The sequence below is a fragment of the Myxine glutinosa genome, chromosome 13 (assembly GCF_964187855.1).
Source record: "Myxine glutinosa chromosome 13, kmMyxGlut1.1, whole genome shotgun sequence".
Lineage (NCBI taxonomy): Eukaryota > Metazoa > Chordata > Myxini > Myxiniformes > Myxinidae > Myxine > Myxine glutinosa.
In genome coordinates this window covers 66,334,389-66,362,119 of record NC_136273.1, presented here as the reverse complement: position 1 = coordinate 66,362,119, position 27,731 = coordinate 66,334,389, and the positions used below count along the sequence as shown (strand labels likewise).

At 47.4% G+C, this 27,731-nt stretch overlaps 1 protein-coding gene across 2 annotated transcripts in view; it reads left to right on the top strand.

The window, feature by feature from the left end:
* Positions 1–27,731, top strand: part of LOC137438998 (latexin) — a 43,434-nt gene that overhangs the window by 10,416 nt on the left and 5,287 nt on the right. For both annotated transcript variants that reach the window (XM_068134546.2, XM_068134545.2), the window contains exons 3-6: positions 17,117–17,176; positions 17,320–17,482; positions 23,196–23,332; positions 24,837–24,902. In XM_068134546.2, the coding sequence (XP_067990647.1) occupies positions 17,117–17,176; positions 17,320–17,482; positions 23,196–23,332; positions 24,837–24,902 (426 nt within the window). The remainder of the gene's footprint in view (positions 1–17,116; positions 17,177–17,319; positions 17,483–23,195; positions 23,333–24,836; positions 24,903–27,731) is intronic.

The window sequence follows — 27,731 nt, the reverse complement described above, 5'->3', positions numbered from 1 at the left end:
ATAAGGAGACAGCTTGGTCCATGGCGATTAAGGCTCGTTGCTGTGATTAAGCTGGATACTCCAGTACTGGGAATGGCTCCGTTGGGCACAGCACAGATAGGGAGACGGCTTGGTCCATGTGGCATGGTTCATGGCTGTGGTGAAGCTGGATACTCCAGTACTGGGAAGGGCTCCATTGGGCACAGCACAGATAGGGAGACGGTTTGGTCCATCTGGCATGGTTCATGGCTGTGGTGAAGCTGGATGCTCCAGTACCAGGAAAGGCTTCGTGGGGTGACAACTTGGTCCGTGCATGGGTCGTGGTTCCTTGCTTTGATGATTGGTGGCGGTGACACACACACACACACACACACACACACACACACACACACACACACACACACACACACACACATGAATCATGATTTACACATACACATGCACTATTGTGATTTACAAACGTTATGTAATGACATATTATACTGTATAATTATATTCACACATATACTTGACATTGTTATGGATTCGTCACTTCCGCCTTTGTTGTTATTATATACTTGTCGAATTTTTAGTTTCAGGTAATATTGTTGTTAAGGTTTTTGTGTGAAATGGAGATGACTTCAGTAAAAGGTAAAACTAAATGTTTGTGAAGGACAAAGGAAAACGCGGCAAAGAAACTGGAAGAGAAGAGAGGAGGAGATTGTCAGGGAGAGGAGGAGACAGCTGTGAGTAGCATCCAGGCTGCGAGCGGACTTTTTTTTGATATTGGTCCGAATGAGTTGAGGCTTCTGTGAAAGGGATTGCCTGCGACATCGTCACATATTGCGATTGCAATTAAACCTACTTCTCAGGTTTTATCACCAAGTGTGAGCTATTTTTGGAGGGAAAGCAAGCGCCTCCATTACAGGCCGATACACCATTTACCATTTACCCTCGAGGAGACCGTCCGCCTGGTGCATAGTGTTTGTCGTTGGGATTTCCATATCAACCTCATCGTGTTGATTGCAATTGGTTTCCATATCGGCTCAATTCTCATATCAATCTCTCACCTCGTAACTCCTCATCCACAGCCACGCCAATACGTGCCTATTGATTTGCCATTCTGCATGACTTAAACCTTCAACCAGCGTGGGGATTTGTGCACGGACTTTGGGGAATGTTACCTTCCACTCACGTTTGGTGTATCATGAGTTTATTGCTTTGAGAGCATTGGGGAATGATGGTACCATCACATGTATTGTTCATTTGATCCCAGTGATATTTTCATTGTACTTTCTTTAAGAGTGTTATTATTGTGTATGTGAGAGTTCTTAATACAATTACTTGTTTTGTTCTACAATTGCATTGGTGTGGTTTTACCATGGTTTATTAGAACACTCAAAATAACAAATCTTTCTGCCGCGTTCCCTCTTAAGACTCTGAGGGGCACCGTAACCAGAGTTTGGGAAGGGAACACGTGACAACATGTACTTTTTAAATGACATTTTGCCTGCCACAAAGCCGAAGGCCGCTCGAGGTGGGGGCTACACAAAGGAAAGTATAGACAATGAACAGAAAGAAGGAATCTATTGACAATCCTCTTGAATTGAGGAAGGTTGGGATAGAGGGGAACGCAGGATTCATTATGGTATTTTCATTATTGTATTATTGTATGCAGGACTGTGTGTTATAAGTGACATGTTGTAGTGTATATTATGTTGTACTGTATTATTAAGTACACTTGGAGATATTACTGAACTTTTAATTGCAAGGACATTAGGAGATATTAATGCACTTTTAATTTATCAGGCCAGTAAGTAGGAGCTACTAATGTACTTATAATTATAAGGACAAGAGGAGATATTAGTGTACTTTAGCTACTTCACATGGTGGGCTTCAAGTGATGGAATGGTGGACCTACCATGTCTCAAATTATCCACCTGTGAGTGTGTGTGTGTGTGTGTGTGTGTGTGTGTGTGTGTGTGTGTGTGTGTGTGTGTGTGTGTGTGTGTGTGTGTGTGTGTGTGTGTCGCAAAAACCAAAACAAAATTTGATTTCTTCGAAATGCGAACAGTATTAGAACAGCACCCGGAAACTAGTCCCTGCTAGTCCTTTATATAACAAACATACTGACCAATTGAAAACTACAAAGAATGTTGGTGTTCCCATGTATACACTTAGCTAACAATGCTGCGATCCCAGATTTAAATCCCATTCATTGTCCATTGTCTACCATTGTCCATGCAATTCATGTAAAGCTACACTGATGTCACATAATGTCTTTGTCCCACAAGTAATGCATGTACAAGTTCCCTCATGAGCCTTATAACATTGCTAAAAACAAATAAATAGACAATTATATAAAAGTGTGAATTTGAATTGGTCACGAGACGTTCCACCTCACCAAGTTTATTTATTTATAGAGAGGATGTTGTGTTATTATCGCTACACAACACGAGTCTGCATAATGGTCTGAGTGACTTCATAAATGACATGGGATGTCAAACCACTGTGCAATTTCACAAAGAAACAAACTGAATAACAAAAACTTGGAAATAACATCCACAATTAAGCATAAACATGGGCATTCAAGACAATATGACCGAAAGATCTTAAACAAAATAAATGAATTGTGGGAAATTACAGGCATGCCAACATGCCTATTGCAGGAATCGAGGAAATGGACAGCAGTAGACAAGATCACAACATTAGAAAAACAAGGAGCAAACGGAGATTACAGACATGGTTGTGTGGTGTATTTTGTGTGGTGTTTGTTTCGTGTTTCAGATAAGGTTCGTTTTTCTCTCCAAGATGGCTGCAAAACCACGTGATCTATGACATTTTTTTTTTTTTTTTTTTTGTATACTGAATCGAGGCTCGTGAAAGAGCTGACATTTACTTCACAAACAAATCAACCAGACAAACAAAATATATAAAAAGAGGGAGCAGAAGACAAGAGAAGGGGAAGCACACAAACACTTGAGAGCACACAACATTTAAGAGCAGGGAGATGTGTGGGAGGGAGAGGGCTTGGGGGGAGGAGGCGTGGGAAGGGGGGGGGGGGGTTATTGGAACTATCACTATATTGATAGTTGAACTATATTGAACTATCACTATTTTCACAACATATGCAGCATGATGATATTTGGAAAACTTTGCATCATTAGGGTAAGAGCTTTCAGAGAAACATTTAAAAATATATATTTTCCTTAAATCCAATATGGCTGCCAAACCATGTGACCAATGACATTTTTATTTCAACACTATATCTCCATGGGTAGTTGAACATATGGTTAAATTTCGCATTGATCTGTTCAGTGCTTTCAGAGAAGAACAATTATTTAATTTGTGCAGTTTTGTGTAAAATCCAATATGATTGCCTCACCATGTGACCTTTGACTTAATTACTTTCAAACTTTATTCCCCAAGGCTAATGGATCATGTGTGTGGAGTTTTGCATCAATCTAGTAAGCCGTTCTGAGAAAAGAAGATTTTTGAAGGTTTTCATTTTCATTCCAATATGGCTGTTAAACCACCATCAATGATGATATCATCATTCCAATATGGCTTTTACACCACCCTCAATGATGACATCATCATTACAATATGGCTTTTACACCACCATCAATGATGACATCATCATTCAATATGGCTGTTAAACCACCATCAATGATGACATCATCATTCCAACATGGCTTTTACACCACCATCAATGATGACATCATCATTCCAATATGGCTTTTACACCACCATCAATGATGACATCATCATTCCAATATGGCTGTTAAACCACCATCAATGATGACATCATCATTCCAATATGGCTTTTACACCACCATCAATGATGACATTGTGGCGGTACCTTATGTGCAGGTAACCGCATGTGGCGGTTACCTTATGTGATTACCTTATTTGGGCATAATACACGTGCACGAGCCTGTTGGACTTGTGGTTGTGCGGACGTGATGCACGCGCGGTTGCCGGAGCCACGCCCTCCGAAGAGGGCTTTTGGCTTTATATAAGCGTGCTGACTTCCGTTCGAGTTTAGTGTGCTGGATCTTGCTTTTACAATAAACCAACTTCGAACCCTACGAATGGCCTCGTTCTCTCGCCTTCCGCGACTCCTAAACTGGTGACCTCCGACTGCCCCCGAACGGATTCGGGGGCTGCGAACGAACATGGCAAGCGCGCCCTAGCCAGGGAAGCCACCTAAGCTGGTGACGCTGGCTTCTCCCGCACGACTTCGGGCACAGTTTCGAATGCGGTTTCGAAATGCCGGAGTTTCGGTAACGACGACGGCCATGACTATGAGGTTCGCGCACCGCGCTCGGCTCCTCCTCTACGACCGGAGGGGTGAACCTATTCCAAGACCCTCCGAAGGCACGGCTGCTTCATCACCTTCGCACGCACTGACGTTGGCGGAACGGCTGCTTCGTCACCTTCGCGCGCGCTGACGTTAGCGGCACGGCCGCTTCGTCACCCTCGCGCAACTACAACTACAACCGCAACAACTTCTCCGACCCTGCATCCTCGGGAGGCCCGCGAGAAACCTCGGCAGCCTCCCCCGAGGCCTTGACCAGCCCCTCGGTTGGCTCACCCGCTTTTCGCGTGCACCGCTCGAGCCTTCTCGGCACTGCACCCGCGACCTGCAACCTCGGGAGGCCCGCGGGGAACCTTGGCGGCCTCCCCCGAGGACTTGCCCAGCCCCCCGGTCGCCTCGGCCTACGCATAGGCCCGTGGAGTGCATTCTGGGGGGACATATGTGGCGGTTACCTTATGTGCAGGTAACCGCATGTGGCGGTTACCTTATGTGATTACCTTATTTGGGCATAATACACGTGCACGGGCCTGTTGGACTTGTGGTTGTGCGGACGTGATGCACGCGCGGTTGCCGGAGCCACGCCCTCCGAAGAGGGCTTTTGGCTTTATATAAGCGTGCTGACTTCCGTTCGAGTTTGGTTTGCTGGATCTTGCTGTTACAATAAACCAACTTCGAACCCTACGAATGGCCTCGTTCTCTCGCCTTCCGCGACTCCTAAAACATCATCATTCCAATATGGCTGTTAAACCACCATCAATGATGACATCATCATTCCAATATGGCTTTTACACCACCATCAATGATGACATTGTAGCGGTTGCCGCTGAGCATACACAATCACCTTACACCTGCCGATGACGCAACCAGGGAGCGATCACTGTACCGGGCTCGCCCAGGCCGCCCGGGCATGCCCAGACTCGCCTTTCCCGGGCAAACGCTCCGATCGGCATGCCGCGCCCGGCTTGGGAGGCATGGCTTCCGGCATGACGTGTTTGATTGTGCTTATAATAATAATAATAATAATTCATTTATTTTGTATAGCGCTTTTCCAGAAGCCCAAAGGCGCTTTGACAGAGTGGCAAACATAATGCATAACAATACATGAAAACAACAATTGCAAAAAGACCAGAATCAATAGGGAAATATTTAAAGCAAAAGGAGGGAGAAGGAGAAGAGATAGTCAGGGGTTAAATGCTGTGGGTTGAATGTTGAATGCAGTGTTGAACAGGTGGGTCTTTAGTGATGTTTTGAATGTGGTGAGTGAGGAGGAGTCTCTGATGGTGTGAGGTAGTGAGTTCCAGAGGGTGGAGCAGCGATGGAGAAGGCCCTGTCCCCCCAGGATCTGAATTTGGTCCGGATGGAGGGGGTCAGGAGGTTGGTACCAGCAGAGCGGAGGTTGCGGGTGGGAGTGTGTCTGGAGAGGAGGTCAGCCAGGTAGGATGGGGCCAGGTTATGGAGGGCTTTGTATGTCAAGAGGAGGATTTTGTACTGGATTCTCTGGGGGATGGGGAGCCAGTGAAGCTTGTAAAGGATTGGGGTGATGTGGTCACGGGTCCGGGAATGGGTGAGTAGACGGGCAGCGGAGTTCTGAATGTATTGGAGTTTATTGGTGATTTTTGAGGGTGAACCATAGAGGAGGCTATTGCAGTAGTCCAGACGGGAGGTGATGAAGGCGTGGATGAGGGTTTCTGCAGCCGTGGAGGAGAGGGATGAGCGGAGACGGGCAATGTTTTTCAGGTGAAAGAACGCTGACTTTGTGATCTGTTTAGTGTATTTGTCGAAGGAAAGGGTTTGGTCAAAGATGACGCCAAGATTCCGGATGTGAGGGGAGGTGGATACTGGGATACCGTCGATGTTGAGGGCAAAGTTATGGGTGGATTTTGTGAGCGTTTTTGGGCCAATGATGATTATTTCAGATTTATCACAGTTAAGCTTGAGGAAGTTGATTTGAAGCCAGGATTTTATTTCAGTGATGCAGTTTGTCAGGATAGAGTGGGTGTCGGTGGAGACGGACTTGGTGTAGATGAAAAGCTGGATGTCATCGGCGAAGCAGTGGAATTGGAGACCATGATGGTGGATTAAGTGACCGAGGGGGGACAGGTAAAGGATGAAGAGGAGGGGGCCAAGAACTGAACCTTGGGGGACACCTTGGGGGAGGGGAGCAGTGGGGGATTTGCAGTTATTGATGGAGATGAACTGGCATCTGTCAGAGAGGTATGATTTAATCCAAGAGAGGGCAGTGCCGGTAACGTTAAAGGTGGATTCAAGTCGGGTGAGGAGGATAGTGTGATCGATGGTGTCAAAGGCAGCGCTGAGGTCGAGGAGGACGAGAATGTTGAGGTTGCCAGCGTCAGAGGAGAGGAGAAGGTCGTTGGTGATTTTGAGGAGAGCAGTTTCAGTACTGTGGTTGGAGCGGAATCCGGATTGGAATGTTTCATACAGGTTATTGGCAGAGAGGTGATGTTTGAGTTGAGTGGCTACAGCGCGTTCCAAAACTTTTGACAGAAAGGGTAGGTTGGAGATGGGTCTGAAGTTGTTTAGGGTGTCAGGGTTTAGACCAGGTTTTTTTTAGAATGGGGGTAACAGCAGCAATTTTGAGGGAAGGTGGGACGATGCCTGTAGACAGGGAGGAGTTTATTGTTGCAATGATAAGTGGAGAGAGAGCAGGGAGGGAGGCTTTGACAAAGCTGGAGGGGATGGGGTCAAGAGTGCAGGTGGCAGTTTTCATTCCTATGAGGAGTTCAGAGAGGTCAGTAGGGGAGATTGGGGAGAACCGAGACAGGGGATGGCAGGACAAGGGGGGGCAGGTGGTTGGAGGGGGGAGCGGGTGCAGCGGTGGTCAAGCTGTTGTAGATGTTGTCAATTTTGCGTTGGAAGAAAGAGAGGAAGGAGATGCAGTTGTCTACTGTGAATGACTGGGTGGTGGTGTTCAGGGGGCGGAGGAGTTTGTTTATTGTCGAGAAGAGTGCTTTTGGGTTTCCTGAGCCAGAGTGGATAATTTGAGAGTAGTAGGCAGAGCGGGCGCGGGAGAGGGCATCTTTGTAGTGTTGTAGGTGGTCCTTGTAGGCTTGGGAGTGAACTGTGAGACCCGTTTTATTGCAGAGTCTTTCAAGTTGGCGAGCACGAGTTTTCATCAGGCGGAGTTCAGGGGTAAACCAGGGAGCAGAATGGGTGAAAGAAACTGTTTTGGTTTTTACAGGCGCAAGCTGGTCAAGGCAGGAGGAGAGAGTGTGGTTGTAGTAGTCAGTGAGGTCGGAAGGGGTGTGGAGGTCAATGAAGGGAGAAGTGGACATTTTTTCAGAGAGGGTGGATGAGAATGAGGTAGGTGAAAGAGCGTTTAGCTTACGGAAGTTGATTGTGCGATAATGCCTTGGTGTTGGGGCGGGGATGTTGATGGTCAGAGTGATGGCTATGTGGTCAGAGAGGGTGAGGTCGGAGCCAGAGAGATGGTGCAAATTTAATCCAGTGGAGCAGACAAGGTCCAAAATGTGACCACGGATATGGGTAGGAAAGTCGACATGTTGAGTGAGGTTAAAGCAGGTGAGTAAATCAGTGAAGTCAGTGGTTATTGTGGAGTCAGTGGAGTCCATGTGGATTTTGAAATCACCAAGGAGGAGGATTGAGGGGGAGAGGGAACATAGCTGGGTCAGAAAGTAGGAGAAGTCAGACAGGAATGATGGGTGTGGTTTGGGAGGGCGGTAGACGACAGCCATGACTGACTGCATGCGACCAGAGAGTTTAAAAGCCAGGTGTTCAAATGATGGAGCAGATGATATGGAGATGAGGTTGGTCTTGATGTCTTGACGGTGGATAACGGCAATTCCACCACCTCGGCCCTCCGAGCGTGGTTTATTGACGTAGGAATATCCATTGGGTGTGGTGAGGTTGAGCGTGTAGTAGTCCAGAGGTTGTTGCCAGGTTTCGGTGAGACAGAGAAAGTCCAGTTTGTTATCCAGGATGTATTCGTTCAGGATGAGGCATTTGTTGTTGAGGGACCGGGTGTTGAACAGGGTGAGCTTGATGTTGTTTTGAACAGCAGGGATGAATTCAGGTGATGAATTATATATATTGCTACCCGATAAACGGGCTTTTCAGAGTACCCGAGTTTTCGTTTTACCAATAAAGGAGCTCGGACGAATTCCCGTCTTTTGTCGCGTCAATCCTTTCGACTCGCGTAGGAGCACAGCTCCTCACTGGTGACCCCCGACATGGACACGGCAGTTACCCTTAAACTGCCTACCTTCTGGGAGGCTCACACGGCGGTTTGGTTCGCCCAGGCAGACTCCTAGTTTGCCCTGCGACGCATTACTGCAGACGACACCCGCTTCCATCATGTGGTAGCGGCACTCAGCTCCGCCACTGCGGCCCGCGCCCTGAGCCTCCTCCAGCACCCGCCAGCCGCTGACAAATATGGCGCGATCAAGACGCTCCTCCTCGACGCATTTGCCCTCTCACCGGCAGAACGCGCACGACGCCTGCTCGACCTGCCCGAGCTCGGCGACACGCGCCCATCCGAGCGGATGGACTACATGCTCTCGCTGCTAGGTGAGCACTCCTCGGATTTTCTTTTCCGGGAGCTGTTCCTCCGCCAGCTACCTGGCCAGGTACGCTTCGCCCTGGCAGGCACGCAGATCACGGATCCCCGCGCCCTCGCCAGGGAAGCCGACAAGATCTCCTCGGCAGGCCAGCACATCGGGGCAGCTACCTGGAGCCCGCCACCATCCGAGGTGACGCCCATGGCGCCCGAGCACCCGGTGCGGTTGGAGGCCGAACTGCCAGTGCGACTGGCGGCCGCCACGCCGCGCCGACCAATTCCAACACGACGGCCAGGGCCTCCACCTGACCAGGCATGGTGTTATTACCACGCTAGGTTCGGACAAAAGGCTCGGACATGCCGACCCCCGTGCACTTTCGGCGAGTCGGGAAACGGCCGGGCCGGCGTTCATTACCAGCCATGAGCGCCAGCCACTCGGGCAACTTGCTTTTCATCAAGGACAAAGCGTCCGGGCAGCGTTTTCTTTGTGACACCGGCGCCCAACTGAGCGTCATACCCGCCTCCGAGCAGGACAGGCAGACCGCGGTTTGCGGCCCCTCCTTGGTTGCTGCCAACGGATCGGCCATCCGCACCATCGGCCCGCGCAACGTCACCCTCTGCTTCGGCAGCCAGCGCTTTAATTGGACCTTTGTGACGGCAAGCGTGCCCATGGCTTTGCTAGGCACCGATTTCCTCTGCGCGCACGGGCTGCTAGTCGACGTAAAACGGCGTCGCCTCGTCAACGCCGAGACTTTCAGCTCCCTGGCATGCACAATGAGCAGCTCCGTGCCGACCGAACTATCATGCGCCCTCCCGGCGGCGAACGAGTTCGCTCGCCTGCTCGCAGAGTTCCCGGCCCTCACGCGGCCGACGTTTTCGGCCGTCGCAGTGAGACATGGTATCGAGCACCACATACTAACTACGGGCCCACCGGTCTACGCCAGAGCCCGCCGCCTCGACCCGGCCAAGCTCGCCGTGGCAAAGGCCGAGTTCTACGCGTTGGAGCACCTCGGCATCGTGTGGCGCTCCGATAGTGCGTGGGCCTCACCTCTGCACATCGTGCCGAAGCCGGGGGGAGGCTGGCGCCCATGTGGCGACTACCGCCGCCTCAATGACGTTACCACCCCCGACAGGTATCCTGTCCCGCATATCCAGGACTTTTCCACCCGTTTGGCAGGGCGGGTCATTTTCTCGAAAATTGACCTGATACGGGGATACCACCAAGTACCTGTCAGGCCGGCCGACGTCCCCAAAACGGCCGTCATCACACCTTTCAGCCTGTTCGAATTCCTGAGGATGCCGTTTGGCCTCAAGAACGCGGCCCAGGCGTTCCAGCGCTTGATGGATGGCGTGCTGCGCGACCTGCCGTTCCTCTTCATCTACCTGGACGACATCCTCGTCGCCAGCACGTCCCGGGCCGAGTACCTCCTCCACCTCCGAACACTGTTCGGACGCCTCAGCGAGCACGGCTTAATCGTCAACCCGGCCAAATGCCACTTCGGCACGACGGCCGTTGACTTTTTGGGCCACCACATCACCAAGAACGGGGCCGTGCCGCTGCCAACCAAGGTCGAGGCCATCACCAAGTTCCCGCGTCCCCGCTCCATCAAGGCCCTCCAAGAGTTCCTCGGCATGGTGAATTTTTATCACCGTTTAGTGCCCCGCGCTGCTCAGCTCATGCGGCCCCTTTACGAAGCCCTCCGGGGCAAGCCGGCCAAGCATGACGTCGTCTGGTCCGCAGACATGGATGCGGCATTCACTGGCGCAAAGCTGGCCCTCGCCGACGCAATGCTGCTTGCTCACCCGGTGCTCGACGCTCCTATCGCCCTCACTACGGACGCCTCCGACTACGCGGTGGGCACCGTACATGAACAATGGGTGAACTGGGTTTGGCAGCCACTCGCTTTTTTTAGCCGGCAACTCCGGCCGAACGAGCTAAAATATAGCACATTTGACCGCGAGCTCCTCGGTCTATACCTGGCCGTTCGCCACTCCGCCACCTCCTGGAGGGCCGCCCGTTCACGGCTTTCGTCGACCACAAGCCGTTGGTTTACGCGATGGCCAAAGTCATGGAGCCATGGTCGGCCCGCCAGCAGCGCCACCTCTCCGCCGTGTCGGAGTTTACCACGGACATCCGGCACGTCGCCGGAAAAGACAATGCCGTGGCCGACTGTCTTTCTCGGGCCAGTGCGAACGCGGTCCACCTGGGTGTGGACTTCGCGCTTATGACGGCCGACCAGACCGCCGACACCACGGTGCAAGCCCTCCGGGTGGCGGACACGGGCCTCCGCCTGGCCGACGTCCCCTTCACGGACACTGTCCTGCTCTGCGACGTCTCCCAAGGCCAGCCTCGCCCCGTCGTGCCCGTTAGCTGGCAGCGCCGCATTTTCGCCTCCCTCTACGGCCTTTCTAACCCGGGCCGGAAAGCTTCCCAGAAGCTGGTGTCAGCGCGTTTCGTCTGGCACGGACTTCGACGGGACGTCCGCAACTGGGCCAACGCCTGCACGGCCTGCCAGCGGGCCAAGGTCCACCGCCACACCCAGGCCCCGCTGGCACCTTTCACCGTGCCCGAACGGCGTTTCGACCACGTCAACGTGGACATGGTGGGCCCCCTTCCCCCATCATGAGGTTTCACACACCTGCTCACCATGGTGGACAGGACCACCAGGTGGCCGGAGGCTGCTCCCCTTGCTTCCACCACAACCGCCGACGTGGCGCAGGCTTTCATCGCCACCTGGGTCGCCCGTTTCGGCGCACCGGCAGACATCTCTTCGGACGTCCGCAGTTCGCAGTTCGTAGTTCGCAGGTCCGCAGTTCACCTCCGAGCTTTGGGGCGCGGTCGCCCGCAACCTGGGGGTCAAGCTCCACCGTACCACGGCCTACCACCCCCAAGCCAACGGGTTGTGCGAGCGTTTTCACCGCTCCATGAAGGCCGCGCTCATGGCCGGCCTTCAGGACGGCGGTTGGGCCGAGCGGCTGCCGTGGGTCCTTTTGGGCCTCCGCACGGCCCCCAAGGAGGACCTCCAGGCGTCCACCGCCGAGCTCGTCTACGGCCAGCCGCTACGCGTCCCGGGCGAGTTCGTGCCCGACGCTACCAGTCCCTGGTCCGCAACTCACCAGCGCTCGGACCTCCAGGAGGCCGCCCGACGGTTTGCCCCCATGCCAACGTCCCACCACGGTGGCCCCCAGTCCTACGTCCCCCCAGCGCTTCGCACAGCGGAGTACATTTTTGTGCATCATGACGCACACCGGGGGCCACTCAGGCCGCCGTACGACGGGCCCTTCCGGGTCCTGCGACGGGACGACAAGTCCTTCGTCGTCAACGTCGGCGGCAGGTCGGACCGGATTTCGGTGGACCGCCTCAAGCCGGCGCACTTGGACGTCGACCAACCACCACGGTTGGCCCTTCCTCCACAGCGAGGCCGCCCCCCGTCCACGGTCCCCCCCGCTCGACCACCCACCACCACACCGGACCTCCCCCCCCCCCCCCCCACGACCCTCCAGGGGTCGCTTCGGTCGGGTCATCAGGACCCCCCTTAAATTGACCCTGCCGGTGCAAGTCGATTCTGGGGGGGCGCGTGTAGCGGTTGCCGCTGAGCATACACAATCGCCTTACACCTGCCGATGACGCAACCAGGGAGCGATCACTGTACCGGGCTCGCCCAGGCCGCCCGGGCATGCCCAGACTCGCCTTTCCCGGGCTCGCCCAGGCCGCCCGGGCATGCCCAGACTCGCCTTTCCCTGGCAAACGCTCCGATCGGCATGCCGCGCCCGGCTTGGGAGGCGTGGCTTCTGGCATGACGTGTTTGATTGTGCTTATATATGTTGCTACCCCGATAAACGGGCTTTTCAGAGTACCCGAGTTTTCGTTTTACCAATAAAGGAGCTCGGACGAATTCCCGTCTTTTGTCGCGTCAATCCTTTCGACTCGCGTAGGAGCACAGCTCCTCAACATCATCATTCCAATATGGCTGTTAAACCACCATCAATGATGACATCATCATTAATATATTTTGTTCCCCATTTCCCCATGGGGAATACTTGACAATGACCCATGTTTCCATTTTTTCCATGTAGCCCAGGAGCATTAGGTTAGGACCTCGAAGAAATTAGTAGAAAGCTGCACAGAGCTTCAGAATACCATGTGGATGCCCACAATATAAAGTCCCACGAGTCCCACCTTGTGGCATTTACAAAATTCAAGATGGCCGCCGGTTGGATGGAAAATACATAAATATGGATAACTTCTGCCTAGAACCTCATAAAAGTGTACTTTTCGTGGCTAAATATATGTTTTAGCACACTAGGATTTTAATAGAATATATTTCAGGGACCTCAGATAATGATATGTAGATATAATCCAAGATGGCTGACAAAATTGCCGCTGCTGTAATGCAAAAAAACATCAAAATCATGATAAGTTTCATTTGCTATTATTTTATTTAATGCAAAATGTTTCACATTGTGACCACAAGGCCTGCAAGAGGTAAACAACACATGGGGTTTTGACATTTAATTACAATACGACACAAAAGCAGACCAACTCTTATTGTATATACAGACTTGGCATTTAATATGGAATTTTTTTTTGTGGGGGTGAACTTACTTTTCAAGATGTCTTAGAACCAAAAGTTCATTGGAATTATGTTGAAATTATTTTAGATTTTGTTAATGTGACCTTCAAAAGAAACAAAAACCACATTTGACATTTCGAAACAAATAAATTGATCCTTGAAAGTGATGTAAACTGATATAGAACTCAATTCATGGACAGTACTGTGTTAAACTTCTGTACGTTTTCCAGAAGTATCTCTTTATTTTGCACATTTGCCAATTTTTTTTTTAACAAAAACAAAAGTTAAATTACGACTGGGATTACGGACAGTAAAATTACATTTCAGTACTTCGTGTAACCCCCACAAGCATTCAGGAGAGCACGTACACGTTGAGGCATGCTGTTCACGAGATTTGCCAAGGTTTGGACAGGAATCGCTTGCCATGCAGTGACAATAGCCTGCTGCAATTCACGCACAGAGGTCGGCTGCTGGTCCAAGTGGTCGATTTGACGCGTTAATTCTGCCCACAGGTTCTCTATCGGATTCATATCTGGGGACATGGCAGGCCACTCCATATGCTCTACACCATGGTCAGCAAGAAAGTTTTGGATCATGCGAGCACGATGAGGCCGTGCATTGTCATCTTGGAAGACAAAGTTTCCTCGAAAGGCTGTACGAGCAAATAGAAGCAATGTTTCTTCCAGAATGGCCCTGTACTTAAACTGGTTCAGGTTTCCATTCAGAACAACCAGGTCAGTTTTGCCCCCTGCATGAAAAGCAGCCCAAACGGTCACCCCACCACCTCCAGCTTGGACTCTTGGCACTAAACAATCTTTGTTGTAGGCTTCATGCACTTGTCTGCGCATTCGGACGTGGCCATCTTGACGATAGACCAGAAATCTAGACTCGTCACTGAAGATCACATGATTCCAATGTCCTGGCTGCCATTGACGGTGCTCTCTGGCCCACTGCAATCGGCGCTGGCGGTGTTGTCTGGTCAGGCGTGGCTTTCTCAGGGGACACCTGGCACGATAGCCTGCTTGAACCAGTCGTTGGTTGACTAGCCTTCTGGATACAGGCACATTTGTCAGTTGCTGCCACTCAGCCCTAAGCCGATTAGCTGACTTGATATGGCCATTGCGGACTAACCGGTGCAGCTGGCGATCATCCCTCCTTGTGGTTCTGCGGAACGTCCTGGCCTCGGTATTGGAGTAGGGACACCCCTCTGAGCATTTCGTTTCAGGATCTTTGACACCTGACCTTGAGTGATGCCATACTGCCGAGCAATAGCACGCTGTTTCATGCCGTAATTTCGTAAAGCCACCACTCCATGACAAACAGCATTGTCGAGTTGACGGACCATCTCCAGAGGAAGCGGCAATAACTTTTGGAGACGTGCAGCAGTTGTTTTCCACTAATACAGAACGCAACAACCCTTGTATACCCGACTGTGAAGCCAATCATCAAATGCACCTGTCCGTACATTATGCCACGCCACCTGTGATATAATCCTGTTGTTGACTTCTTGCTGCGACAGACAATCAGTGACATGGTTCTTTTAACAAATAAATCACCAAAGTGTAAAAGAAACTCACCAGATTGATATACTGAGTTAAGAAAGTAAACCCAAGTCAAGAAAAATAAAATATTCCGTATTAAATGCCAAGTCTGTATATATATATATATATATATTCTCTTTCAAATTAAGACTACATATGTATGTCAAAGGGACAGTGGGATAATTAAATAATATGAAGGAGACACTGTCTGGATTCGAGAGACAGAAAAAAGTCGCTCGATCTCGAACAAAAACATCGAGCACAATGATCAAAGCCATTTGTGCCGGCAAAGGATAAACACCTTCGTCCAAGTGATAAAGTTGTATGAGGGAGTTCCAAAGTAGAACACACCAATCAGGGATAGTCCTGAGTTCTGATAAAACTCCTCCTCTCGCTTTGACGTCTTGCTTCATCCGCCTATACTCATACGTTTTCCCTTGAATGTCATGGTGCATTGCTGACGCAAGATGTCACCTCGAAAAAAGATAGGATGGCTCATCCCTAGATGATGGTCAATAAATTTCATTCTGATCGGATGAAGTTTTTTACATGTCGAATTATGACGTCATAATTGACGCACCGATGACATCATCATTAACATATTTTATTCCCCCATGGAGAGTTCTTTACAATGAGCCACTTTTCAATTTTTTCCTTGAAGCGGTTTTGGAGATATAGAGGTGCAATGTTTTTCGGTTTTTCCAAGATGGTGGCCGAACCACGTGACCTATGACATGACAATTATCATTGCACCTGTGGAGAAAATTTCCTGTCAATCGGACCAATGGTAGCAGAGAAAAATCATATTTATTCTGCACAGACAAACAAACACAGATGAAAATTCACTCATAGAGCGACACTTAGCAAAACAGAACAAAGTCGAATGGTACTCGGTAGAGCATCCTTTTGACCTCAAAAAGAATTAGTGGTTGAATTCAGTGACCTGATATGCAAATCGCCTTCAAAGTTTAACTTAATCTGATGAAAATTGACAATTTTAGAAATTTGGCTTATGTTGACCTTTTGGCCAAAGTTTACCTCAAAAATAGTTGGTGGTTGGTTTCAGTAAGCTGATATGCAAATCATATTCAAATTTCAAGTCAATTGGATGAATCAAATCGGATCGAATCGGATGAAATCGGATGAATCGGATCAATCCCATTCATTTCAACTCAATCGGATGAAAATTGACAATTTTAGAAATTTGGCCTATGTTGACCTTTTGGCCAAAGTTTACCTCAAAAATAGTTGGTGGTTGGTTTCAGTAAGCTGATATGGAAATCATATTCAAATTTCAAGTCAATCGGATGAATCAAATCGGATCGAATCGGATGAATCGGATCAATCCCATTCATTTCAAGTCAATGGGATGAAAATTGAGGATTTTAGAAATTTTAAATTGTTGTTGATCTTTGGCCTATGTTGACCGCTTGGCCTATGCTGATCTCAAAAATAGTTGGTGGTTGAATTCAGTTCGCTGATTTGAAAATCATATTCAAATTTCAAGTCAATCGGATGAAAATTGAGAATTTTAGAAATTCGAAATTGTTGTTGAGCTCTGGCCTATGTTGACCTTTTGGCCTATGCTGATCTCAAAAATAGTTGGTTGTTGAATTCAGTTAGCTGATGTGAAAATCATATTAGAGAGGTGTAGGAAGCTCATTCATGGCTATAGAAAGTGCTCGACTGCAGTTATTTTGTCCAAAGGCTGTGCTACCAAATATTAAGTCTCGGGTGTCAATAGTTTTGTCAATGCCATTTATTGTTATTTTCGGATTTAAAAGGATATATTAAGTTCTGAATCAAAAACAAAGGTTCTGTAATATTAACAGTGAAATAACGAATTGTGGAGACCAAATACTTTTGTTAATTTACACTTATTTTTCATAAAATTTGTGAGTTATTTGAAAAAAGTGAAAGGGTGTCATTATTTTTGGCCACGACTGTATATATATATATATTTGAAGAAGACGACGACGTTTGCTCACAAATATCCATGTATATACATACATACATGCATACATAACCATGAGTGTTTGCTGCATTATACAATAAAGATAAGATATGATGTTATAACAACAGGTGTAAAATCACCTGTATTTACGTGTATGATAAAGTCTGCCCAGAATGTGTCTAGAGCAGCAGCTGGAGCTCTCCTGGGGTCTGTGTGCCTGTTTTTTGTACATAGGAGGATGATAAAGGAGCAGATTACCAGGTGGAGTTTGAGGTTGAAGAACAGCCCAGCAAGGTATGATTGATGTTGAACACAAAGATCATTCAGACCATTTTGTGGAAAATGAGTAAGGAACAGCTAATGAGCTTCCTGATTCTCTCCATAATCCTTCAGAACCGATCAAGTCTCATCTCCACTCCAACTCTCACCTTGCATAGAGGAAACTCAAATTGGCCGCCACTGTGCTGTTCCCCCATGGCCGTGAGACTCCCAGAGTGAACATTACCTCTGAGATGTCTCCATGTGAGGAAGTCGGTGATGAGGCATGGGAGGAAATTCTCAGGAAGTATCCTGGAGAGCCACTCGGGGAGACTATACCAGGTATGTTGGCACAGAGATGATGCATTTTCATTTACAATCCTCAGGTGAGGAGAAATAACTATTTAAACTCTCCCTGTGATGTTGGAACATCTCCGATAGAAATGGTGGATTTGTATCTCTGATGGAAATGGTGTATTTGTATCTCTGATATAAATGGTGTATATTCCAATCAGCTTGCTCCCAATCATCAGCAATGTCATGGAATCCATCATTGCTTCTGAAATCAAATCTTTCCTCTTCTCCAATGGCTTTATCTCGGATCATCAATTTGGTTTCAGACCAGGTCACTCTACTCTGGACATGCTGCTTCTGCTGTCTCAACAATGTATGGAGGTCCTCAATGCCAAACAGGAAATCAGAGCTGTCTCCCTTGACATGTCTCATGCCTTCGATACGGTCTGGCACCCCGCTCTGCTCACCAAACTCTCCTCTTATGGTATCCATGGAAACCTACACGCATTGCTTGCGGACTTCCTCTCTGGTCGCAGTCAACATGTGGCCCTGAATGGGTTCCTCTCATCTCCCCTTCCTGTTCAGGCTGGAGTTTCCCAAGGCAGTGTTCTGGGCCCTGTGCTTTTCCTGGCCTTCATCAATGATCTCTCCGACTCTCTGGAAAATCCTCTCTATCTCTTTGCTGATGACTCCACTCTCTGCCGCTCCATATCCCAACCCTCAGATTGGCAGGCAGCACCCACTTCACTCTCTGCAGACATGGACAATATCACAAACTGGTCAAACAAGTGGAACATGTCCTTCAATCCTGACAAATCTCACACTCTCTCTTTGTCTCTCCGAAAAGACCATCTGGACAACCCTCCCATCTATCCCATCTACTTTATGAACAACCCTCTTGAAGAGGTTCTGTCACTCAAGCTTTTGGGTCTCTATATCTTCCATGATCTTTCCTGGGAAAACCACATTTCCAAGCTGGCCTCCAAAGCCAGTCGCCGACTGGGCACCCTCCGTCGTGCGAAGTCCTTTCTGGGCACTTCTGAGCTCCTCAGCACATACAAGGCTTTCATCCGCAGCTCAAGGGAATGCTGTTCTCCCCTCTGGGCCGGTGCTCCTGCCTCACACCTAGCTCGGCTTCATGCAGTTGAAAGCAAAGCTTTCAGAATCATTGGAATCTCCTGCGATTAAGCTGATTCTGAGGGCCTTTCTCTCTCTCACCATTCAGCCAGGTAGGTGGTCTTTCTGTCTCCTACCGACTCCTCTCCGGCCTTGCTCCCCCTACTCTGTCTGTGTTCTGTCCCCCTAATATTCCTGCAGAAAACACAAGATCTGCCAGCGACCCTCTTCTGGTGAACTGCCAAAATCAAGACTCTCTGCTCACCTTCACTCTTTCATGCCTCTTTTCTCCCACCACTGGAACAAACTCCCACACTCTCTTCAATCCCTCTCCTTCCTCCAGGTCTTTAAAACAGCAGTTCACCACAATCTCTTATCTTCCCCCATCCAAAACCTTGATATTTTCTACCCCCGTTAAAACGCCCCAAATCCACCTCTTTGAATCCCCAACTTCTTTCCTGGGGTTTCTAGAAGTGTTCATTTGCTTTGTACTGTGTACCCCTCCCTCCTCCCCAAGCCCTCCCTCTTCCACAGATCTACTGACGTCCCTGTTCCCTTCATTGCATGTTTTGTGTGTCTGCGCATGTTTTCATGTTCAATGAGTTAGCTCTTACACGAGCCTCGATTCTGTATGCCAAATAAAAAATAAAAAATAGAAATTGTGTATTTGTGTCTCTAATAGAAACGGTGTATTTGTCTCTCTGATATAAAATGTGTATTTGTTTATCTGATAGAAATGGTGTATTTGTATCTCTGATAGAAATGGTGTATTTGTATCTCTGATAGAAATGGTGTATTTGTATATCTGATAGAAATTGTGTATTTGTGTCTCTAAAGGAAACGGTGTATTTGTATCCCTGATAGAAACTGTGTATTTGTTTACTGATAGAAATGGTGTATTTGTATCTCTGATAGAAACGGTGTATTTGTATCTCTAATAGAAATGGTGTATTTGTATCTCTGATAGAAATGGTGTATTTGTATCTCTGATAGAAACGGTGTATTTGTATCTCTGATAGAAACGGTGTATTTGTATCTCTAATAGAAATGGTGTATTTGTATCTCTGATAGAAATGGTGTATTTGTATCTCTGATAGAAACGGTGTATTTGTATCTCTGATAGAAATGGTGTATTTGTATCTCTAATAGAAATGGTGTATTTGTATCTCTGATAGAAATGGTGTATTTGTATCTCTGATAGAAAATTTGTATTTGTCTCTTCGATATAAATGGTGTATTTGTCTCTCCGATATAAATGGTGTATTTGTCTCTCCAATATAAATGGTGTATTTGTCTCTCCGATATAAATGGTGTATTTGTCTCTCCGATATAAATGGTGTATTTGTCTCTCCGATATAAATGGTGTATTTGTCTCTCCGATATAAATGGTGTATTTGTCTCTCTGATATAAATGGTGTATTTGTCTCTCCGATATAAATGGTGTATTTGTCTCTCCGATATAAATGGTGTATTTGTCTCTCCGATATAAATGGTGTATTTGTCTCTCCGATAGAAATGGTGTATTTGTCTCTCCGATATAAATGGTGTATTTGTCTCTCCGATAGAAATGGTGTATTTGTCTCTCCGATATAAATGGTGTATTTGTCTCTCCGATATAAATGGTGTATTTGTCTCTCCGATAGAAATGGTGTATTTGTCTCTCTGATAGAAATGGTGTATTTGTCTCTCTGATAGAAATTGTGTATTTGAATGTCTGATGGAAATACCGTATTTGCACCTCTCATCGAAAGGATGTATTAATTCACCTCTCATAAAAATGATGTATTTTGTGCGTTACCTGCTGAACCTTTGTTTTATTTATATTATTGCTTCTCACATTAATAATGTGTTTGGAAAACTCAACGGTATGTTTAACTAATCAATCAAGGTGACAATATTTATATTAAAAAGTTTAATGAAATGCATCTCGCATCCTCTTCATAAAACCGTCAATCACTTCATCAATTAACATCTAATGTCAGAAAAGTAATTTGCTTGATGTATATTATTGTGTACTCATGAAATTTTGATGATATCCTGATTGTTTTCAGTTGAGTGGTCCTTGTGCCTTATTGTGACAATTCCGATGTTTTTGTCAATCAAGTCCTGACAAATCAATCAAGTGTGAGATCCTGACAAATCTCACACTCTTACTATGTCTCTCCGAAAAGATCGACTGCACAACCCTCCCATCTACTTTCTCAACAATCCTCTCCAAGAAGTTCTGTCGCTCAAGCTTTTGGGTCTCACCATCTGCCATGATCTTTCTTGGGAAAACCACATTTCCAAGCTGGCCTCCAAAGCCAGTCGCCGACTGGGCATCCTCCGTCGTGCGAAGTCCTTCCTAGGCACACCTGAGCTCCTCACCACATACAAGGCTTTCATCCGCAGCTCAATGGAATACTGTTCTCCCCTATGGGCTGGTGCTCCTGCCTCACACCTGGCTCGGCTTCACGCTGTTGAATCCAAAGCTTTCAGAATCATTGGAATCTCCCGCGATGAAGCTATCTCTGAGGGCCTTTCACTCACTCACCGCAGGCAGGTAGGTGGTCTTTCTGTCTTCTACCGACTCCTCTCCGGCCTTGCTCCCCCAGCTCTCTCTGTGCTCTGTCCCCCAAATATTCCTACAGGTCGCACAAGATCTGCCAGCCACCCTCTGATGGTTAAACTGCCGAAATCTCGGCTCTCTGCTCACCTTCACTCTTTCATTCCTCTTTTCTCCCGCCTCTGGAACAAACTCCCACACTCACTTCAATCACACTCCTCCCTCCAGGTCTTCAAAACAGCTGTTCACCACCATCTCTTTTCTTCCCCCATCCAAAACCTTGATCTTTTCTACCCCCACTAATTCACCCCAGATCCACCTTGTTTGAAATTCCAACTTCTTTCCTGGAAGTCTTGGCAGTGTCCATATGTTTTATACCTCTCCCACCCCCCCCCCCCCCCCCTTCCCATGCCTTCCCCCCAAAGCCCTCTCCCTCCCACAGTTCTCTCGATGTCTCCATGTCTCTCGGTCCCTGCTCTCAAATGTTGTGTTTGTGTCCTTCCCCCTCTCTCCCCATCTTGTCTACCGCTCCCGATGTTATTTGTTTTGTGTGTCTGTTTGTCTTTCTGTGTGATTAATGTTCGCTCTTTCACGAGCCTCGATCTTGTATACAAAAAAAAAGAAAAAAAAAGTCATATTCTTGAGAATACAAGGTGTCAAACACATTTGTTCACTCGCAAATAGCAAGTCAGAACTGTTTTTTTTACTGATCATTCATCCAAGTCTAAACATTTAAAAGTTCCATAGTGCAGATATGAACTGTCACCTATTCAAACATTTAATCTGCACCTTCCCTCTGATTATTGCTGAATTCCAACACGTGAGAGCAGCAGGTGTGCAAATAACAATGGCAGCTAGGAGTGAAAAGCATTGGAAGCAAAGAACCGCTTACGTTTCTCATACCTGTATCACTGAATCATATTCACCTTGGGCTGAAAGGTAACCTCGAGGGACGCACACTTGCCTCGCTGAGCTATCTACCCTGGGGTTGAATACTGACCCAGCTGTAAACTGTCATCCCAGTGTTCCACAGGTTGTGCGATTCATCATTGCGTGTGCCATCCCTCGGATGGATGTTAAGTTGGGTTGGGAATAGGACGTCTGCCGACATACGTTACAAATCTCGCGGTGTCCTTCACTAAAAGTAGGTGAGTTATCACCGGCACCCCAGACAAATTAATAATCCTTGGTCTAACTTACAAGGGCTACTGCATCAGCGGCCGAGCACATCCCCAGAACATTATGCTACCTGCAGCTATTTGCTGCACATGAAAGAAGAAGATATTCACCATCACATAATGTTCCTTTTAGCCGGGTGTTGGCTTAGTGCAGTGGTTCTTAACCTTTTTAAAGGCGCCGAACCCTAACGAAACCCACCAAACACTCGCGGAACCCCTCAAATTCGACCAAAAAATTAAGAAGAATTGCATCTTAATGCGTTTTCTGTTCTTCTTTTCGGGAGGCGATCTGGGAAATGCGTGGTTTTGTTTTGACAAGGGCCACCCTCAATGGGGTGGGAATACAATTACAAATAACATTTCCATTCATTCGTAACATACATAGCAAAATAATAATAATATTAATAATAAGCGTAGTTACACATAGATTCTAAATTGATACAAAACTAAAAAAAAAAAAAAAAATAATTGCAATGCGTTTCGGTGGACCTCCGCCGAACCCCTGAGACCGGCTCACTGAACCACTGGGGTTCGGTCGAACCCAGGTTAAGAACCACGGCCTTAGCGGTTAGGGTGCCAGCTTGGGATCCTAGGATCCTGGGTTCCAATCCCGGTCGATTGCCGAATTAACGCCAGGGGGGTTGACTCAGCCTGTCATCCTTCTGAGGGCGGAAAATTGAGTACCAGCTCACTGGTAATTCCCTGTGTGTCGCAAGAGGCGACTAACAGAGTTGGTGGCAGGAAGGGCATCCGGCCGTAAAACATTGCTTCAAAAAAAGGGGACCATGGTGCCAGAAAAAGGCCAACCCCTGCTCTGTGGAGGAAATGGCCTCTAAAGGTGGTTCTATAATGTTCCTTTTGTCGTCTTGTACAGTACAATATGGTGCATGAACTTTGAAGTAATGGCCATATTTGTTTGCAGACAATTTTGGACATGTCCCAGACAACAAGACAGCTCTGCTCAGGTTGGCTCGGATAGCTGGCAGCGTTATCAACCTTGAAAATGGCGGAGAGCACAAGACTTATGACGTGCAGCGCATCAACCTTGTTGCCTTGTCGGTACGAGACGCATTACCCCAGCATGTCTCCGAGAGATGTGTCAATTTCTTTTTATCCATTTTGTTTGGTGTTGCCCATCGATCAGTCTGTGTGGGTATGAGAGCCCTGTAAGCCCAAGCGTTGTGACCTTAAACAATGAAAAGCTTCATCAGAACCATGAAGGTAGGTAGACCCTTTTGGAATACTGTTCATGATGGTTTTTGTTTCCTGTTGATAACTCTTCAGGTTTATGTTCATAAATTTGTCAGTTTGAGTGGAGGGGAGAGGGGGGATTGCGGGAAAAGTAGGGGGGAAGGAGGGGGAAAGAGGGGGCAGATAGGGGGGAAGGAAGGGGGGGAAGAGGGGGTGAGGGAGGTTGAGAAGGGGGGAGGGGAAGGAAAGAGGAGGAACGAGCGGGAGACAGAAAGGGCCGGTCCATCGGGACCAATTGGCACTCTGACCGTCACCACATCGCCCTCACGAATTCGGGCATCAGGGAAGAATGGGGGAAGATTTGGCTCCCGACTTGCGTTGGGGTGGGGGTGGGGGGTGGAGGGTAGAACCACCACTTGGAGGCATCCCGGATAGTTGTATGGTATACAGTATACTCACTATGTGAAGGATCTGCTGTAGATTTGTTTTTGTTTTTGTTCAGAATTCATGAGGACTTCCACCTTGCATCATATTCATCTCTCTAGTCATTTGAGGAGTGAACTTGTCATGAGCGCGCATCAAATCCTGTGCCTTCCATGTCAGTCCTTCCATCCGAGTACTCCTTCTCTTTTGTCCTTTATCTATTTGTTGAGGCCAAATATCTGTAATAAATTATTTTAGGTCAAATATTATTTCAAATATGAGTTTATGAATCACCATTGATTCGGGATGCAAGAATAAAACAAATGTTTGTTGCAATAATAAAACAAGACAAAGGGCATTTTCGGTTTGAAAAAGGGACCAAAGTTCACTGTTAGCAAACTTAGGAAACCTTTGTGGACAAACTCAGGTTAAAATAAGAATGTTCATAGAACTCTCACTGTGAGGTTCGGCATCTGTCGCACCAGATGGGAGATGCACAGCTGGTTTGCCCTTTGGAAATACAGCAGGCCCTCACTTTGAGGGAAGGACAAACCGGGCTGACATCTTCGGGGGGGAAACATACGAGCTTGGCAGTGGGAACGAGGTCTAGAAGAGTGATAAAGAATGGTAACTACCCACTCTTCAGCGTGGAGGGGAAAGCCTTCAAGGTTGTGATCGCTTGAAGCGGTCAGGGTGTGATCAACGGTCAAAGCTACTTTGGTGATGGACGTCAAAAAGGCCTCGGATGTGTTTATCTGTCAGTTTGTGAAGGTGTTCTTGCAAAGTGTAAATAACCAAAACCTACAGTTGTAATTTGGCCGAGACAGGTTCATGCAGTTCATTACCCGTCGCAATTTCCATGAGAATAAATTACCTGGCCAATAAGCTGTGTACATGATTCACCTGATGCACACTGGAGGCAGACATGATGTATCGATTTCCTTTGCAGCTGCTGAGTCGAGATTCTTTGCGGATATTCGATTACGAGGTGATCGCTGTCGAGATGCCCACTCAGGTATCCTTTAAAGCTTTCTTTTCATCTTTTAATAATGTATGATCCTTTTCATAATTTCAAAGCTCTGTATATGCACATGTATACATACAAGAATACATATGGTGTGATTATGACACGATATGTACCATACTCCTGACGTAGTGTCTTTGCTGCTGAAGCAGTTTCTTGGAAAGGGGTATGATGGGTAGTTTTCCGTTTCCTTGCCAGCAGAAAGTCAATCATGGCAGAAATTTGGAATTTGTTCATGGTGTAGAATAAAACCCACCTACTCATCAAGAAGAACACCTTGGGATCTTTACCGTCCACCAACTAATGCTAGCAATTGAGACACCCAGTTAAACATCCATCCGATGGACAGCGCACACCTTGATGCCTACCACTGCCTACAAAACACCAGCATGAGAGTTTATAGATGGGTCATGATTTAAAACAAGGATAGACAGCTAGCTCAGAAGGGAGTGATCATACATCTAGGCTATCCTGCCAGCCCTTGCATATGGAATATATACATATTAATGTATGGAGACTCTGGCTATCCTCATGAGGGCCCTCAAGGCACTGTTTGAGGAGTCGGAGCTACTGAGAATATGGGTGTCCTGGCTCAAGACTAAGATCCAGGCTTTCTATGATATCGTTTATGCTGCTATGCTGCTATGCTGCCTGTAACTGTCTGTGGCGAGGATGCTGACTGAGGTCAGAGAGCTTCACTTACCTTGGCAGTGACGTTCATGTCTCTGAATGTTGTGAGCTCAAAGTCATTAGACGTCTAGGTTGGGCCTGGGGAGTCATGGATTCACTTTTTTTTGTATATTTAATTGAGACTCAAAAGAGCGAACACATCGAAGTGGGAGCGGTAGACAAGAGGGGGCGAGGGAGTGGGTGAGAACAGGGACATAAGGAGATCCGCTGGGTGGGGTACACTGGATAAACAAGATAGGACACTACAGGGACTTTCAGGAAATAAAACGGAATTTGAAGGATGTGGGTTTGGGGTGGATTAATGAGGGTAGAAAAGATTGGTTTTGGATGGGGGAAGCTGTGAGATGGTGGTGAACAGCTGTTGTAAAGACCTGGAGGGAAGAGTGGGATTGAACAGAGTGTGGGAGTTTGGTCCAAAGATGGGAAAAAGGGGAATGAAAGAGTGAAGGTGAGCAGAGAGTCTTGTGAAAGACCCTACCAACCTGCCTGCAGTGAGAGAATGAAAGACCATCAGAATCAGCTTCATCGCTGGAGATAACAATGATTCTAAAAGCCTAGGTTTCAACTTGGACCATGGGGTGTGGTGCTTGTACCTATGCAGGAGGATGAAAGCTTGGTGCTTCCAATCTTCTCTCTGGATCTGGGATCTTAACTCTGACCAGTGATCTGAGACAAAGATTTAACTCCGGTACCAGGTCTCTTCAGAGAATCCTTGGCTATCGCTGGTCAGACTTTGTGTCTCCTAGCAATTGCTTAGAGAGACGATGAGAGTTGTTACCTGTACAATTTGTGAGCGTCAGCTGCGGCTGTATGGACATGTGGCTCGTTTTCCTGATGCTGATCCTGCTCACCAGATTATCTCAGTGAAGGAGCCTCATTGGCGAAGACCAACGTGCTGACCACGTACCTCATGGTTGCAGCAGGTTGAGTGATATCTCGAGGAGATGGAGATGGGTTAGGCACATGACCTGACTCACTATCAGCGGAGTGTAATCGACAAGCATGTAACCACAAACTGTAACCTTCAGTAGTTACGAATATGATGCGCTGCCCTGATGATGGCCCAACAAGGCAAAACCTTCACATATTTACCCACTGGTGACAATCATCATTTTAACTCCGAGCCCACAGAGGGTGAATTGTGTTCCTCGTTTACAAAAAAAAAGATGCCACAGTATTGATGATGCGTGTCATGCCATTAAATCACCTTACCATCATAAATATCAAACTGCATCACTCCCTAATGGGGACTGATGGGGAAAGAATGTGCTCATGTGGCAGACAGGTCATGCTTCCCTGGGTTTGTTTTCGGACCTCAACTCTTGATTGGGGTGCCATTGTCAAGTATATACATACACAATGACTTTACCAGGCTGACCGACCAGATGTTGAGTTGAGCACGAATATTCAATAGAAGGTAAGGGTTTTATGTATTGCCATTTATTGTATTTGCTTTGTGTTTATTCCCTCCCCATTACCATAGGCCTACATATGAGGTCTGACAATAAAGTTCCAGGATTGAAGCAAAAGATAATTTTATTGTAAACGTAACAATTATATGTTTAGAGGTCACCTTCAAAGTAATCTCCCTGGGAGTCTATACATGCTTGCCAACATCGCTGCCATGCTTCAAAGAACCTTTGGAAGTCGTCGCCTCGAAGGTAATTTAGCTCATTGTTCATGGCACTCTGGATCTCTTCTGTAAATGCAAAATGAGTTCCTTTCATTGGAGTTTTGGATGTTGGTAAGATTGGACTAACATTCTCACCCTTTTGACATTTATGTCCATTTTGGAAATTGGTGGGTGTCCCGACTGCGATTCATCATGCACGTCCATTCTCCCTTCCGCACAACTCTTAGTCCACTCAAACACATGTGATATTGAAATTGCGTCTTCCCCATGCACCAGCTCCAACTTGTCGTAAATGTCCTTGACACTCTCGTTTAGTTTTTTACCAAAAACTTGATCAACGATGGTTCTCTGTTCCAGAACTTTGTCATTCATCTTCAGAACACGATTGCAACACTTATAGTTTCAACAAAACTCCAGTCCCATCACTAAACACAACTAGCCGACACAACAGCTAACACAGTATTGACAGAAAGATTCCGATGCACGTCCAATTACGA